General features: G+C 37.5%; 1 protein-coding gene across 1 annotated transcript; it reads left to right on the top strand.

Moving 5' to 3' along the window:
* Positions 1–150: 150 nt before the first annotated feature.
* LOC101848631 (E3 ubiquitin-protein ligase ZNRF2) lies at positions 151–7430 on the top strand. The gene is made up of 4 exons (XM_005090493.3): positions 151–606; positions 3831–3926; positions 5888–5993; positions 7115–7430. Exons 1-4 carry the CDS (start codon positions 288–290, stop codon positions 7170–7172), a joined length of 579 nt encoding a protein of 192 aa, XP_005090550.1. The 5' UTR covers positions 151–287; the 3' UTR covers positions 7173–7430.
* Positions 7431–18601: the final 11171 nt, after the last annotated feature.

Genomic DNA, 18601 nt, shown 5'->3' with positions numbered 1-18601 from the left:
GAACCCCGATGAATTAGTGTATTAGTATTCCAAGTTAAAGATATTTAGCATAATCATGCTCATGTTATCATTTACTTCTTAAATTTTCTATTTTTACTTCTCACATGATCTTTTACGTCATTTTTGTGTTGGTTCCTGACGCAAACAAGGAAAGCAAAATGGCGGCGAAGATGGCACAACACTGTGGCTTAGTCGTAACGTACTTTTGGATTTAGTTTATTTCTGTGATTAATAGCTTTCACGAGTTTTGTTCATTTCGACAGGAAAGGACCATATTCACCTTCACCATGGGTTTGAAGCTTAGTACAAACAATCAACCGCGCATGAGGACGTATTCCGCGAGTACCCCAGGCTCGAACGGAGGAGCAGGAACAGATGTTGTGGCTCGTAATGGGGCTCAGTCATCGAGGGCCAGAGCTAGAAGCCTTGGAAACTTTCAGAGCTCTGGAAACTCTGGGTCACTGAGCATTCCGGGAGCTTCAGGTGGAACTCACAGAAGCAGTTCTCCAGATTCAGATTCAAGTTCACCTGGAGATGATCCTGGACTCTTGTTTGGAGGGAGACCCTTCACCCATTCTTTGCCAGTGCATCTCTTTGCTTTGCAAGGTATGATGACATTTTAGAATTTTTAACTTAAATTTTTTATGGTGTAGATCTAGGTCTATTTCACAGAAACATGCAGTACACTCATATTTCATCATTAGTTCTTAATCTATTCTAAACCTTGAAAGATTGGTGCTTTTTCGGTAGATCTAGATCTAGATCTAGATCTAGTTCCCACCCCGCAATTGTTATTCACGGGTTTTGGCCCCAAGAGTAGGGGGGTTTCAGGGGGGCATGCCCCCCTGAATTTTATCACAATTTAATGTTTTGCTGTTGTTAGGTTTGATATCTTAGCTCACCGCGAATCAAACGTATAGATCTAGATCTAGATGTAGGTCAGGCTCAAATAAGGGGGGTGGGAAATACCGAAAAAGCGCCGAAAGATTTGTAAATCAATGTTCTTGTACTAAAGTTGTAAAACGAATCCTATGATGGTTTGAAGTACCATCTCTCCACAGAAGATCGACAGTGCAGGACTCATCTTTTAGGGCCTAGATCTAAATCGTTGATTTTTAATACTATAATTATAGATCTAGATATCTAGATCTAGATCTAGATCTAGATCTATATAATATCCGAAATTTGCGGGAAAGGATGAGATTTCACAGTGTTCGGAGAAATAGTGCCCAGCTTTATTTTCCCGAACGTTCGGAGAAATAGTGCCCAGCTTTATTTTCCCGAACGTTCGGAGAAATAGTGCCCAGCTTTATTTTCCCGAACGTTCGGAGAAATAGTGCCGGCCTTAAAAAAATCTTTTTGCTGCAATCTTTAAACTTGTATTCCTGAGTCTAGAGATCTAGAAATGAATTTATGTTACATAGACAGGAACAAGGAAGTAAGTCTAGATTTTAATCAAGATCAAATCAAGGCCCAGGCCTACTAAAAATGTTGTGCCCCATTTTGAAAGAAACCCACATGGTCCTGTTCAGTGAGCTAATATTATGTTTAAACAGAGTATTGAGGATGGAATCGATTGAGGATACTGCTCAACAAAGATGAAAGTCCTAACATTTCAACATCGATGTTTCAATCATGATTCAAGATCTTGGCCTATTAAAATCTAAAAATGTTTTCCCACATTTTGAAAGAAATCCCACATGGCATGGTCCTATTCAAATTCATTGGGTTTAATAATGTAAACAGTATTGAGGATAGATCTAGGCCTAGATCTTCTGCCCTACTTCATTGTCGCAGGTTGTAATTCACTAGAGTAAGTGAGTAGTAAGCTTCTGATGAATTCTAACCTAGGACCCCTCTTGACTTGACATTTTAGTAAATTTTTGGACACTGACTTTCACTTTCTCTACTAGATTTAGTACTTAAAAAGGAAGGCTAGCTAACCTTTAACGAAGTGTATACAGACCCGGTAACCGGGAACAAAGTCACGAAGTATACAGACCCGGTAGGGGAACTCTTTTGTGATTTCGGAAAGTTTCAGTGCCCAGACCCGGTAGTGTGACGTGTGTTTGTGTGTGTGTGTGTGTGAGAGAGAGAGAGAGAGAGAGGTGCTAGCAAAATGTATATATGACATGCCCCGGTTGGCAGGAGGGAACGAGAGAAAGATAGAGTGGGAAATAGGTGGGGAGAGAGAAAGAAAGAGACAAACAAAGAAAAAGAGAAGGCGAGCGATACACAGAGAGGAGAGATTAGAGAGAAGCAGTGACATAGATTTTGTTTTATTGAGCTTCAAAATGTGTATACTTAAAAGAGTATATATATATTACATATATTCTGCTTACAAGTCTGTTTTTGCAGTCCAAATTAATTTTGTCTTTCACCTCACTAACCTCTGTCTTGGGTCAGGGTTTTAACAAGGTTAATACAGACAGGGTTTATAAAGCCCACTCTTCCTTCTTTGATCAAAATAAGAGATAGATATAGTTTTCAGATTGCGTGTAACTTCTCTGAAGAAACTCGTGCAGTGTGTATTGATGCCCTAGTCTTTAATGTCCCTGGTCAGCAGCAAGGCCCAAAATTTCTCATTCTCAGAAGGCAAGCATTTGTCAGCTGTTTTAGGAACCCCATTTCTCTGTGCCAATCATGAATATTTAAAGAGTGAAATTTATTATTTTGAAAGGATTGAGTAATTAATTCCTTTACATTGGGCATGCTTCAGCAATATATTCAGTCCAGCATAGGCTCACTGGTGTAAGAAAAAGTGATTATAATCATTTTATGCAGGGATCTTGGTTTACATGGTGAGTAAAAAAGATTGGCGTTGCTAATATTTCTTGCAACAGCAATGATACCAATTTGTCACAGTTGATTAAGTCTAAACTATTTCCCCTTGATAGGTGTATCAAGATTTCCACTTAGAAGAAATTTATCTGTAATTAGTGAATGGTGGCTATAAAATAATGTTTTGTGAATGCATTGTGATCTACCAAGTGAGCCAGTATCATTAATCAATACACTGTGGATTGCTAACATATCAAATTGCTCTCAAGGCTGCTTGAGCTCACTACAGGCTTATATTGATTTAACTGGGTGAAGAAAGCTATCCTTTCGGATGATGACAGTCTTGGTTTCCCTTGTGCTTGCTATGGTGTCTGTGGCTTAGTACAAAGAATTAGTTTGTAATATATGAATGTCTTTTCTTGGATACAACGTGAGCAAATTATCAAGAAGAAAGAGATGGGGATATACCTCTGTGGGTGATAATTGGATCTTGATTATTTGCCTATTTATTAAAACCATGTTTCACTTTAATGAAGAACTGCAGTGGAGAGGTGGAGGGGGGGGGTATTTTATGATATTGTGGTGAGTGGGAGCAAACACACCTCACTAATACATCCTTATGAACCGTAAAAATGTGTTGAGAGATACAAGAAGATAGGAAATATGCTAATTAAGGGGAAATGTGACAATTGAAAAAAGTACCACTGCATTTTGGATTTTTTTACCACGGGGACAAGACGGAAGCAAGCAATGTGTGTTACATAGCGAGACTGTGAATGTGTACTGCTTTTCATAATGGCAATAACATATTGCCCTATCTGTGAACAATAATTTATTAAGTAGAGGCTAAGAATGCTGATCATCTTCTTGGGTGTTTTTTATTTCTTGTTTTCTCATTAAAATAGTATGCATCATTCTAGCCCTGCATTGCAGAGGCCTGAATATCATGTAATGTTGACCTGAAAATATACTATTCCCTTTGTCATATTTTGAGTACTGTAAGCACCATTTTTCTCCTCTGATCTGGTCTTTTAATCATTCTTTTTCAGGCATCAAATGTCCTGTGTGCTCCAAACAGATAGCGTCAGATGACATAGAGTGCCACTTGGTCATGTGCCTCACCAAGCCTCGGATCAGTTACAATGGTTGGACTTCTCAGTATATTTTAACCAGAATACGATCAGTTACAATAGTTGGACTTCTCATTCTTTTTTTGTCAGAATTGGATCAGTCACCTCATTATATTTTATCCAGATTTGGATCGTTTATGTCAGTGGTTGGACTTCCCATTCAATTTTTGCTAAAGTCGTCTTTTGTCCAGACAGTTTAGGTTATGGGGAGACTCACTGAAAGGGAGGTCTACTCTTACTTTTACTTTCAGTACTGAGCAGGACAGCGATGAACTCCTCTCTCATTCAGGGAAGTTTTGTTTATGTACCAGGTGTCTTTAAATTTAAAAAAAAAAAAAAAGAAAAGAGGAGGACCCATTTAAAGTGGAATAGCTCCATCATTTGTGCGTTTTTAGCTTCTACATGTATCTAGGCGTTCTCAAACCTTTCTTCTTGTAACCATGCAGGGGCTACTCTTGATTTCTGGGGTATGATACCACCCTGATGGATACAGGCCTTCTCAACAGCATATCATTTCCACCTTCTCCAACTTCTCCAAAACTTTTTTAGCACGAGGAGATATTCATTTGATGTGATGCTTGTGGTTTTAGAGTTTTTGTCCTGAAACCAGAGCGGGTTGATGAAGTGAAGCTTTGAATTTTTCTCAATTCTATTTGAGTTGAGCAAAAAATGATCAAATATTAAAGTTTTTGTTTATTAAATTGTTTTGTAAAGAAGTTCTTCTGAGTTTGCATACATGATAAATCCAGAAGCAAGACTACTGAACAAGACTTTATGAACTTTATCAGACATTATGATCCATAAATTTGGACTCCCCCACTGCACATTTCCGTGGGTCTGAAAAGCTCAGGATTTTTTTTTTCTTATCCAGTTGGCACATGTATTTCATTTGTTATTTATTAGTTGCTTGTTGTTTTTTTGGGGGGGGGGGTAAATTCTGGGTTGCTTTGTTTTTTTGTTTTGGTGCTGTCGCTAAATAAATTGTCTAACAGTGCTGAATAAACCATGTTTAACATTGATCAGGTCAACATGAATGTCACTAGCATCAGCAGTGTGAAATTAAAAGGTGAACGCCCTCTAGTCACCAGCTGGCAAATGTGTAATTTGCAAATCTGGTTTTCTCACTTTTCTGTTTGCCATCAGTAATCATATTAGTTTAGCTAGCAAAATATTAGTTTAGCTAGCAAAATATTTTCTAAAGCCAGAATTAATTGGTTTCCATTCAGACTTCACCATTTAAATGTCCTGGCAGTCTCAAACTACAAATGATCTATGAGCGACAGGATAACAACTCAAAAAACAAAGATAGCGGACTCAAATGCTAGTCACTTAGATTGTTACCATAATGCAAAAAGTCTAGATCTAGGTAATTGGTTGGACTGAAATGAGAGTTGTTTTTTTTAAGACAAAGAGGCAGAATGTGGGAATACTCCTTACTTGCTTGTGGGAATGGATCTGTCTTATGAGAACTCCCATCTCTAGCTCTGAATGATTTAAATGAGCATGGTTCTTTCAAGAAGATTTTTATCTTTGGTTAAGTACTTGCTTAAAAGGCTCAGGTTTATTATGCACTAACAGACACACTTGCAAACACACATGCCCCCTTACCATTCCGAGCAAGGTTCAGAACCAGGATTCAGGGTTATGACAGGCTCTCTCGGGGAAAAGAAATCTTGCATCTTTTGAAAGTTGTTACATTGTGTGTATGCTAAAAATAGATCATGACATACCCATGATATTCTTTGATCAGCATATTTTGCTTTATGGAGAGTGTAAGATCTTTATCATTGAGAGAATGATTCGAAACCAGAGCAAGCTTTAAAATATGAGGTCTGACATACCCAGGTGCTAGTTTCTTTGGATTCTTTGAGTTGAGTATCTGGGTGTTCTTTCATTTCTGTTTTTAAAAGTCTCGAAATTGAATATACGCTATTCTCTACTTTCATTTCATTTTTATTGTAATCTTTGTTTTACAGAGGATGTCCTCTCGGAAGATAAAGGAGAATGTGTTATCTGTTTTGAAGAGCTCATTCAAGGTGATACAATTGCTAGACTACCCTGCCTTTGTATATATCATAAAGGGTGAGTATGAACCATTTTTAAGAGGTTGCTTAAATGGCAATGATTGTTCAAAGCGCAGAGTTGGGGAATGCCATATTTGTAGCAAATTTCACTTTTTGAAAGTTTTTTTTTCTTCTCTTCTACATCTTTCAATAAATACAATTTGAGCTTCATGCTGTACATATTGTGCTTGTCTTTGACATTGTCAACCTTTAATCTACCGAACAGTCACATAGAACAAGCAAATTTGTAGTAGATAGAGAAGTGTACCAGAAAGACCAATACCGGTAATGTCATGAAACACACCATGTGCCATCACATGCTCCTGTCTTGGGTCCATGTGAACTAACTTCACAGAGACAATAAGCCATGAACAACTGACGGTCATACGACAGATACACATTCGCTATTCTAAATGTCACTAGACACAATTTGTAGGCCTGGCCTGTTGATGTGTATTGTGAACGTAGGCAAATAGTACACTGGCGAATCCTCTCTCTGGCTTGCAATTGACACTTACGTTTTCGCGTCTGTTTTCTTTCTGGAAGCCCGTAAGATTTTGTGATTTGCTTTACCTGAGGGTTGCTAATGACTAATGGAGATTAAAAGAAATAACTCTTTAAATTCTTTTCTGTTTAGAATTTGGAGTGTTTTGACTAATTGATAGTATTCTTGTAAAGAGGAAGAAAAAAACTACGGGTTTATATTTTCTTTCAGTTTGCCTTTTTTTTTTTTCCAGATTAGCTATGTTCGCTTTAAGTGGACTTCACACTCTATTTTATCTGAAGACTATTTGATCTTCAAATTCTTGTGTTAAAAAAATTAATGTTGTCTGTTGAAAAAAAAAGAAGACATGTGGGCTATTACCTGTTGTGATATGCTCTTTAATTTTAGAAATATTTATAATAAATTTGTGATAATGACTGATATTAGATGCTTTTATATGTTAAGAATATAAAACACAATATGTCCATATGTGCGAAATCTAAGTTTTATAAGTGAGCAGAACAAGTTTCCATTTTACCTTACTGTAATGGAAGTAGATATTTCCTTGTATATTCTGATTCATAGCAATTTAATAGACATGTTATCCATCTAAAAGCAACTGCTATGTTCACTTGTTTCTTATCTTTTTTCCCCAGATGCATTGACAAATGGTTTGAAGTGAACCGATCCTGCCCAGAGCATCCTTCTGATTAGCCGCAGCACTAGCTGGAGGAGGAAAGCTAGTGAACAGAAATACACCCCCCAGGTCCCGTTCTCTGTGTCTGTGCTTTTCGTGATAAAACAAACACTCACCGGCAAAAATTGCGGATTATCCTGGCTGGTGTGTACATATGTACAGATTGGAAAAATTCATGCATATAAATGTATATGCAGTCCTGTATGTGTGCTCTTGTCTGTCACGAGGACAGGTGCCAGAATGAAGACAGCTGTATATTCATTAAAAAAAAAAAATTTCACTGGACTCTCACCATGTGCGAGTGAGATGCTGTGTGGATACGAACGATCGGAGAATGGGAGTCAAGATCTGCATATTAATGAAGAAGTGAACACTGTCTGTAATTTGTGTGTGGCTATTCAAGCACTCCTATATCCTTGGCTTTACAACTTACATTTTCCAGCCCTGCTGCAAATTGCTAGTTTTGTGGGATGGGAAGGGGGGGGGGGGTGTCTGTATGCTATACATGTATGATTTTTTGTTTGTTTGTGTACTGCAAGCACAATTTTTCTTATATACTTTCTTTTGGACAGATTTTATTTGAAATATATGTGTCTACATTCAAAGTCTTTTGTCGTTTCAAAAAATTATATTATCAGTTTTGATGACTTTCGTGTATTGTTGTTTTTTTTTAAACATTAGAGCAGTTGTCTTTCTGGTTGCTGTTACTCCGCAAATTAAAAAAGTTTATGAATAGATTTTGCACAAACGTTAGTTCTAACTGTAGTATGAAGGGTCATGGTCTAAAACTTTCTTGCTTGAACGTAACTATGTAATTCTGATATGAGAATGTCTGTTTTCAACTTAGTTTGGTCCCCCCCCCCCCCGGCAAGTATGTCTGTATCGCCGTTTTACTCCTAACTTGACTTGTTTTTTTCTATTGATGGAAAAATTGATGACAGTGACCGAAATATTTGGAAAGCAGGTGCTATGTTTCATTTCTCACTATTTATCAAGTGGTTGTAGGTTTCTGGCTGGAGAATCAATTTGAGCGTAATTATTTTTCTGTGCTATCAAATTCATCAGCTTTCATACTTTTGCGAAAAGCAACCTTTCTGCTACATATAGAGTTCAATTTTTTCAGTATCCCGATACTCTTTTTCTGAGTAGGTTTATCATTTTTTTCTCTGTCCTGTGTGTGAACGTTTCTGGGTTATATTGAAAAATTGTGTTATTTTTTAAAAGTTTTTCATTTTGTTCGGACTTGTTTTCCCGAATATCTCGTATTTTAGGAGAAATCATAATTGCTGGCTTGTTGGTGAGACAAAATACAATTTAGCCCACTGTATTAGTAATGTGCAACATAATATATGTTTTCTAATGTATAACAGAACAGTCATGCGCTGCTGTCACTCTTTTTTTACGTCTTAAACTCCAAATCCATGGAGTTTTACCTATCATTCAGGAAAGACTTATCATGAGTAGTAGTAATGGACAAAAACAAGCTGCTTCAAGCACATGATTCTGCCACTGTTCTGGTGTTCTCTTGATTTTGTGAGAAAATTTTAACTCATCCCTCATGTCGAACATGGACTCGAGGTCGCCTTTTCTCTCTCTCTCTCACTCTCTCTCTCTCTCTCTTTCTCTCTCTCCCTCTCTCCTTCTCTCTCTTTCTCTCTCCTTCTTTCTCTCTCTCTCTTTCTTCTCCCCCCCCCCCCCCCCACCCAAGAATCAGCATAATTGTGCGTTAGGTGAATATAATTGATGACCATTCCAATTTACAAACAACAATCTTAATTAGTCTTTTGTTGCGCTTGTATCGTTACTTGTTTAAAAATTGGACCTGTTTGGGGTATGAGTTTTTTGTTTTCCTTTCTTTTTCCCCTTTAAAAAAAATGCGGTTTACACTCCCTCTTCTATTTCCATCAGAATATCCTGTTTCTTCTCTCTTTTTGAAAGAATGCTGTCATAGGTTACATGTTTTTTGGTAATTGGTACAGAAATAGTTGCAGGGCTCTTGCACTATCTTCTTTCTGCTTGTAGACATAATAAAACACAGACACTCTGACGGCTACTGTTGTTGGTCCCTTTTTTCTGTTTGAAATGTTCGTCCTGTGAAAGTATGATGCCTGTCACTGGGGTCTTGGCCAATTCTTTTTTATACCATGCTGTAATTCATCAACTTGGTTGTAATTCTTTTAAGTTAGTCCATCTTTCCGTCACTTGATCGGTAGGCTCCATAGTTTTTTTGGGGTTTTTTTCTGCTCTTTGTTTGGGTTGTTGTTTTTTTCAGTGCCACTGATATTCTGTCTCTTTGGAAAGTATGGCTGGCCATATAGTAAGACTCTTGTCTGCCCCACCGAATTGGTTTGTTTGATTTTATGCGAGTTTGTCTTTTGATATCACATGTTTTTAATTTTGGCTTTCAAGTAATTTGTTGCCTTTTCTTTTCTTTTCTTTTCTTTCTTTTCTATTTTTTTTGGTTTTTAAAATGCAAAAGGCAAAGGGTACAGGTGTCTTTGATGGGCATGCATAACTTGAAGTTCAGTACTGGGTATCTTTTAAGCGGCGCTGGCTGACTATGCCTCTAATTTCAACATTCATTTTTTTGTTGTATTCACAAATGTGAGGGTGCCTGTTTTATTTTCTTGTATTTGTAATGGATCGGAAAAGTAAGTAATGGAGGTTCACAAACTGTTCCCTCATTGTGTGGCGCCATTTCTGTTCGTTTGTTTGTCAGTAAAATGGACCCCTATTTTAATTTTGCTGAGCAGTCACCCGTAACAAGTGGGGATGGCAAAATCCTATAAAAACAAAGTGATTGCGGAAATGATCATCTAGTATTTACACGATTAATGAAATTCACCATTCATGTATTCCCTCAGCTGTCAAAACGAAGTTACTTAGAATATATCATTGGCAATTCATCATTGAGGCTTATTTCTCACCTCTAGCCATTTCTGGCTAAACATTATTGCTGTTTTCTGGGCATAATTGCAAAGATTAATAATAACCAGAACATGGTGATCAAAACTTTGATCATTTAAATTGATGCCACTCCAGGGATCACCTTGGTCTGATCTAGCTGGGGAAAACAGACTTCATGTCTACTATGATTGCTGTGAAATTGTCATCAGTAGTTTTATTTCTCGAAACACTCAACCCCTGGATTCCTTTTTTTTCCCCTCTGGTAAATATGAGAAGGAGAGTCCTGTATTGTTAAAGAGATAAGCTTTGAGGTTAGCCTGAATTTTTCCCCTGTTTATCTGTCATGATAACGGGCACTGCTGGTTGGTGCTTCATTCATATTGCTTCTTCTTATTTGTGCGTATCTCTCCAAACAAAATGATGATAATGTGGAAGTTTTATTTTAATTTTTTTTTGGGGGGGGGGGGGGGTGTTGTCACTTATGTCACCAGTCTTCAGAAGACTCTTCCTGTGTCTGTTAGATTGAGGTTGAGTTGGGGTGGGGGGGGGGGGGGGGGGTTTTATTTTTTTTTTTTTTTTTGGGGGGGGGGGGGGGGGGGGGGTCAGGTCATTATTTTTGTAATCTTCTGTGTCATGAAGTCACAGGAACATAGTGTTTTGATAATGTACTTTATTTCTGTATTCAGACAGTGGATGTAATGTTTTGCTTATGTTCATCATTTAGAATTTTGGGGAATTGTCATTTCATCTAGCTTACCCCTCACCAGTCCCCATGCACCTATGCAAGTTGAGGGCAGTATTGTCTGTAATTGGTCGTCAAAGCAATTCACGAGGAGTAGATATATGTCATAAAACGTCCTGCCTAAAATGAAACCTATAAAGTAAGCGTCTAGACTATGGGTAGAATTGTTTGCTTTTTCTTTAAAGTACCAATTCACATACTTAAACCTGTTCCCACTTTACAAAAAAATGTGACACCAGTAGTTAGAAATACGATATAACTTATTGACAAAGGACTAGTACTTTGCAACAACTTTTCTTCTTTCACTCAGGCAGCTGATCAGTTTCAAAGGTAACACAAAACGGAGAACTTTTACAAATGGTGAAAGGTAGAAAAGGGGGCAATGGTTCTTGCTCTGCTCATGTAGGTTTCACTGATCTATGATGTCATTATTTGAGAATGTCATTTTTGATAGTGTAGACATTTAGGTGGGTTCCTCTTTCATTCAAACAAGTTCAGTTAAAGAATTATAACTTAATACATGCAATTATTAATTATTGTCATCTCTAATGGGGTTTTTGAATAGAATAACTGTGTTGATATAAACATTAAACTTTTTATGTCGGTCAATAGTGTAACTGATAATGCAAGGTCTTTGTCTTTTACCTCTGATCACTGTAGAGATGAGAAAAGGAAAAGAGGGAGTGGGAAGAAACATGTCTTGGCTTGGACCTCGAGCATTCTTGTTATATAGTCGAGAAGTTGTGGGTCATAGAGATGAGGAGGAAGCTGTCAAAAGCAGCAGCCAAGAAGGGGAGTGGTTTTGTTTGTTGTGTATTGAGTTTGTGTTCGTTGCTTATTCGACAAAGTCTATCAAGCTTGCAGCTCCGACCAATATGTACGGAAATCAGATAGTTTGTTTTCTACATGTATGAAGATCATGAAAGTGCACTAGTGGAAAAAAATATTTGTGGTAGTTTTGAAAAATAATTTTTCATTTATGTGTTTTATGAACACACGGATGTTGTACTCATTTGAGGGTTGCAGTGAATGATCAGTGACATCTCTGTATTGTGTGACAGTGTAAACCAGGCAATGAATAACAGAGAATATTGTACTGATTTCTACCTTTTGAAAACAGCATGTGTGTGTTATTTCCATATTCAAACAGTTCACAATATTTAGATATCAGAAAGTTATAAAATGGTGAGAGAGTCTAGATGTTTAGTAAGCAATGCCTGTCTTAACGAGACACATGTAGCTGTGGTAGTTGTGCTGACTGGTTCCTAAATTCTGCGCAGGCTTCAGGTGTAAGAAGTTTATTTGTACTAGCAGTTTCAAGAAAGCTTTGATCATCCAGTCAAATGTATCAGCATAGACTTTGTTATCAAGTCCTGAGCAGAGAACCTATATTTGAATCTTTTTCGTTTACTAACGTCTGAGGTAATAATTGCTTGGCGCAGGTGTTCTCAACCTGTATTCAGAATTCCATATTTTTGCCATGGCTGAGAAGAATAAAAAGTCCTCCACTTTTCTTATTAGTTTTCTGTCAGTGTCAATTCATGTGAATAGTGTTCCTTTTCTGACTTGAAAACTAAGGGTTTTGTCAAAATTAATATTGAAAGCTGTGAAAAAGAATATAAATTCTTGAAATGTTCAGAATACAAGTCTTGTCAAATAAATTTGATGATGCTTTGCATGTATTCATCTGTTACCATAACGGTCGGATCATTGTATGAGAAACACTAAGGTAAAATCTTGTTTCATGTCATACAATTAGCATAATGTTCAAGGCTCAACTGTTTTTGCATTTGATACCCATTTTTACCTGTGGTAGTTGGCGTTGGTATTTTTAATTTTTACAATTAATGTTATGTATGTTTCATCATTGTATGAAGTTGTTAATGATAGATTATAAATAACCAATGCTACTGGAGATTTATGAGTTCCACATCTGCAAAGGTATGGTTAGCATTTGGTTTTGGAGAAATGTGTGCCCATGTCCAAACCGTGAATAACCAATGTTTTCTTTTTTATATTTGTGAACAGCACATCTGTGAAAGTTGTGAATAGGCTATGATTTCGGAGATCTGTGAATAGCAAGTCTCTGAAGGAATCCTTGGAGTAACTGCTTGAACGGATGCATCTGTTAGCTCAAGATTTCTTTTTATCCTTTATGTTCGTGCCTGTTGGTCAAACTGTAGGTTTTTTTGTGTTTTTTGTTTCCATTTATTTCTACTCATCAGGCTTAATCTTATTCATACGAGGTCACAACAGAACAGTAGAGATATTTTCTCTTAGTTTCACTTGTTAGTTTTGGATTACATTCACAAGGAAGTCTCTGGTTGGTGCACCAAAAGTTAACTGTTAAAAAACATGCCCGATTTTGCATTCCAGTAAGAGCTTTTTTTCTTTCCTGCACTTTTTGTGTCTGGTATGAGGTCTTGTGGGCGATAGCAGTAGTTATTGCTCAGTGTCAGTACAAGTGTAACAAGGTATTTGGGAAGATTGGTGGGATTTTCAGTTGCGTCTGTTTATGTCTGAAGCTGTTTTGAGGGGCAGTTTGAAATTTCTCCTTTTTGTTGATATTTGAAATTATTTGCACTTGTTTAGATACAATTTTTTACCTAGGTTTGGGTTAAGGCTGTAGTTTTTCTGCACATGTAGAATCATTAAATTAGATTAAGAAAAAAAATTTAGTATGCATCTAGTATGTACTCTGACATGCATTCAGTCAGTTTAGAACTTTGATGTGGAGTTGAGACCACCTTACTACTTTTTTGTAGATGTCCTTTTTACCTGTTGGTATTTGGATAGTTGCAACTATTGTGTAGCTGGGAGAGGTTCAGCGATAATTTTCTTGTGTATTTGTCTTTCCCAAAGCCTGTTTCAAGTAACTTTCATGTGTTTGTCTTTCCCACAAAGCCTGTTCCCACTCTCTATAGCTAAAAATCATGGCAGTTCTTCTTCCCTACTCCGTGTTCAGAATAAACAATAAGCACACCCATGCCTTTGTAACCTGTGAGTAGGCCTTGGTCAACGGCTCAGAAACTTTTGGCTTTATTCAGACCACCAGTTTGCGTGTATATCTGCAAAAATGTTTTCTCAGCCAGTACACTTGCTCAGTTTTAGATTGGGAACATTTCAAAAGATATCTGGAACTAATCATTATCATTTCTTTGCTTATTTGGTAAAGTGTTCTTTGTTGAAGCTTTAGTGAATTAAGAAAATAGGTTTGTGTTAAACAGGACACCTGTACATCACAGCAATGGTAAAGGATGTCTGTCGCTGTTATTTGTAACCCCTGTCTCCCGTCTGTTTTGACAGTGTTACCTTGTTGTCATCAGAAAGCATAAGCAACGTCTGCTGCATAACTACGTAATATTAATATCAGTGTTATATGTTAACCTTGGACATGTGTAATAATAGGACTGCTATCAGAGCAGGTTCTGTTGATTGTGCAAAATGAAGTCTGTTTGTTTCTGCGCATAACAGTATGTTTGTCTTGTTATATCGATTCTTTTTCTGTTCTTTTCTAGAAAATATTATCTGGATTTGTCATGCATATATGGATACAAAGCATTAACCTTATGTTTTGACTTCAGTACATGTATTTAGCTGATGCTTTTGTAAGATTGGCCATTGACTTGTAAAGAATCCTGGTGGCTTGTTAGTGAAGTGCACTGAGCTGTTAGTCCGATACAAAGAGATGTGATAAAGCTGTATTCTTTCACCTTGATTGGATGTACCTATAGGAGGCCCAGTAAGCTGCGAGTCACATGTGTACACGTAAACATGTTTTCAAATGAATTTCCTTACAAGCACACACATTTTTTATTTTGAGGGACACGTTTCCATATACAGTCAAACCTGTGTAAGACGGCCACCCATTGTCAAGGAGAAAAGTGGCCGTATAAGACAGTTGGCCGTCTTGGGCAGGACTGATCAAGATGAAGAAAACAAACCATTCCCATCTGAGGTCCCAATCGAAAGTAGCCCCATTGTTTTTGTTGTTGTTGTATTTCGTTTGTAATTTTGATTTTGTCGCTGATTTAGCACAAGGGTGACAATAAAACGAAATGTATCAGACAAGGAGTGCCATGTTAAAACAAACACACGGGTCACCACCACTCGGAGAACGAGCGACGCTTCTGTCACAAGTTCATGTTGATGCCCTTTGTTACTTTGTTACAGACTGGGTAAACAGTGACCACTCATCTCGCTTACAATTTGTGTTTAAGCTCTGGGCGGGGCTTATGGGTTGTGAGGGATCACGCGCTAACCTCACCAGCAGCTGAAAATTGGTAGCTATTGGTCAACAGTGGGAGGGGCCTACGCAACATGATCGGTTGGAGGGACTACCTAACAACAACGACAGGTGATTGAATTATGACAGCTCGCCCACAACGCCAGGGGCCAGTGTACAATTTATGACAAAACTTAATGGAGTCACTAGGGTGGCCGTCTAAGACAGGTGTTATTGCTTAGTGTGATAGGGGTTGAGTGTTAAAATATGGTGGCCGCGGCCGCGTTGGACAAGTGCCCGTTTTACACAGTTAAATTATATAGAAAAAACGCAAGAGGGGAAATGGAAAGTGGCCGTATGTACAGGTGGCCGTCTTATAGAGGTGGCCGTCAGGGCAGGTTCGACTGTATATTGTTATCTCAACAAAAAATTATTAATGCTTTTAAGTTTTCAGTACAAGTTCATTGGTTTTGCTTTGTTCATTTTTCACTTTTGTATGGGGAGGTTCCTTTTGAGCAATTTCAATTTGAAAACTAATTCTGATGTGAAGTGTTGGATTTCACAGATTTTGTTGTTTCATGTTCTCACTATTTGAACCTGATTCATAAATTTGAGATAAAGCATGAAGAATTAATACCTTTATCCTTTTAATAAAAGACATTAAATTTCAAGAGACAAGTAAAACAAGCATAATATATCTACGTCTTAAAGTTAAAATGAAAGCAGAAGGGTTTTCTTTTTTTTTTTTTTTTTTCTGGAGTCTTATGTTGATTTGTAATGGGAAAGAAATCGGGTGTGTTGACACTTGTGCAGAGATTTGTTATTTTGTGTGTTTCTGGACGGAAGATACAACTGTATTACTGTATGATGTTCAAGCAGATATAGCACATTCAACATAAGCCCACTTTGTGGATATTTCTTTGATTTACATATAAAGTTGCAGATGTTAGTGTTAAATTTGGGGTTTGCAATGTGATCAGGATTGGACACATCGGTAATCAAGAGTGATAAGGATTGAAAATAATACCCCAGTTTTAAAAAAAGTCCTTTCTCCTCTCCTCATAGTGTCTATGTGGGAGGGAGGGGATAAAAAATTTCTGATCTGTGAACATCATAACTAATGCTTAGTGTCACTATTTGTGCAAGTGGGATGTTATGTCTAAAATAAAGATAAGAAAAATAACTTTATTGATATACGAAGGAAATTTTGGGTGGGTATATCAGAACATCAACACACAAAAAAAGATTCTGACTCAGCATATTAAAATGCCAGTGGAATGCTGTACTGTTTGTGGGCAAGGATGGACAAAAAAGCAGTGAGTTCTTGCTACACCGTCTGAGTCTGAGATTGCCAAGGGTATTCATGCATGTCTCCTTATGTCAGCTCTGCCACCCATGTCCCTGCTTCACACCACCATGCATTCTTCAAAGTCAACATTGTTCTATCAGAGGTCAGTGTGTGGATAATTACTAAAAACCTGTTGTAAACTTGGCTAAGGACATAAAGACGGCTTGTCTTGTTATTGATGTGTGGCTACAATGAATCTAATGCAATGCGTGTTTCGTAGTTAAACATTATGTTTTAAGGACTGTTAGTGTTAGCTTTATGCCAGTGTTGCTCGCATTATTCAAGTGATAACAAACGTAAGTCATGTGTTTTTGGCAGGTTAGAATTATCTGTTTCAGCTGTGTAATAAATGACATTATAAAGCCAGGAAGAGATATACCTCTTTTATAACGAGTCTTATGGTTACTATAAAATGTTCCCGACAGTACTACACTACTACACTTTTCCTAGTTCATAAGTTTTATGGTAATCCCAATATTGTGAACATGTACAGTTTCTGTACATTTTCTTGAGTTATCAGCTGTATAACCATAATGGCTTCAGCTTTGCAGTTGACTCTCTTGTTGTAACATAATTATTCTGATTTTTTAATAATTTTTTTGGGAAGCTACATGTCCTTCCAGTTTTGTCTTTCAATTCTTACATGTATATTATGTACATGTATTTGGTAGTCCCAAAATGCTTTTGGTTGGTAGAATGTTTTGTAATTACAAAATTTGGAAAATTGTTTTTCAGACCCATGAAGGGTTAATGTTTTTAGTGGGGGTTCTATAAAAATTTGAAAGGGGAAAATTTTAGGGGCCTTAACTCTTGTCCTGCGTCTGTGCTGTGATGCGAACCTTATCAGCAACCGATTACGTCGGACATGCCGGGCAGGCCACCGGGGTCACTCAGTGTGTACTGTTTTACAGCGCGCGCTCCGGGAAAAGTGTGTTTTCGCCATGAATACTGTGGGAGTGTGTTAATCGATGATGAAAATAATGCTCTATCTTTCATAGCTTTCTATTTATAAAGTGTTACAAACACATGCTGATAAGACATTACGAGTAGTTACACCAATTCAAATAACCTTTCTGGACGCTCTTGTTGTTATGAATGACCTGCGGTTCGAAAGGGGATAATACAGGTCAATTTCCTAATGTTTTGCACTCAAATTATTCTTTTTACCTGCACAATGGTATTCAAAACTATCAAACAAGCTTATTTTTTTATCAGGTAGTATCATTTCATACAAAATCAAGCTCATTTGAAAGATTTTGTATAGAAAAATGGAAGTCTTGTTTCTTGACTATACTTTCGAGCTCCTCATGTCTAAGTGGATCAGTTTCTTCTATAATTTCATTGGACGAACATCTAGAGCTACCAACTTGGCGTGTTTTGAATGAGACGTATGCCTCGATTACGAACCAATGCAGGTGGTTCTAGAAGAAGGCCACAAACGCACACAAACTCAAGCAGACTGACGCGCACACACTTGACCTGCATGAATGGGGATCTGATTTGGGACCCGAATTTCACGTAAGATGATGTGCGTACGCTGAATCAGGAGCTACACTGATTTGAGACCAGAACGTAGGCCAGGTGCCGAAATAGACTCATCGGGCGACATAAACCCGTCCACTGCAGGACAAGGGTTAAGTTTCCTTCTGCTTCAAATCTTTAATAGTTTTTGCATTGACTACACTTTGAAATGATAGAACCAGTTTGCGGTGTTAACTTCCTGTGAGTGTGGTTAGGAATTACTACAACTGTACACTCAATTTGTGATGTTTTGTTCTTGTAGTTTTCATGTGCACCAGAATTTTGTTGTTGATGTGGTTTGGCAATCTCACTTTGCAATTCCCTTCTTCACCCCCCTCCTCTTTTTCTTCTGGTAGGGGTGCTGTTCTCTCAGTTGGTACGAGATTATTCATTACGCCATCTTGTTTGGAAAATAGACACGGTTTTGTTGTAAACAATGCTACTGCACAGGTATTTACTCCCATTGTGTTGATTTAGACATGATGCAACTACAGCATTGTCTTCACCAACAGAGAAACAGACATTGTTCAGTTGATGTGACACCTCTGATTTGTTCCTCACTTGTAGCTCCAACTAGAATTTGTTAGTTGCAGTGGTGCACCATAACAATTAACATGTTATCAAAAATTTTTAGAAATGAAAATGAGATTGGGTCCTTGTCCCATATAGTCAGAAAACCCATAGTGGTTCAATACTTTAATGT

This window comes from Aplysia californica, unplaced genomic scaffold (genome assembly GCF_000002075.1).
Source record: "Aplysia californica isolate F4 #8 unplaced genomic scaffold, AplCal3.0 scaffold00018, whole genome shotgun sequence".
NCBI lineage: Eukaryota > Metazoa > Mollusca > Gastropoda > Aplysiida > Aplysiidae > Aplysia > Aplysia californica.
Note: the sequence above shows the minus strand (reverse complement) of the source record. Positions and strands in the feature narration are given on the sequence as shown.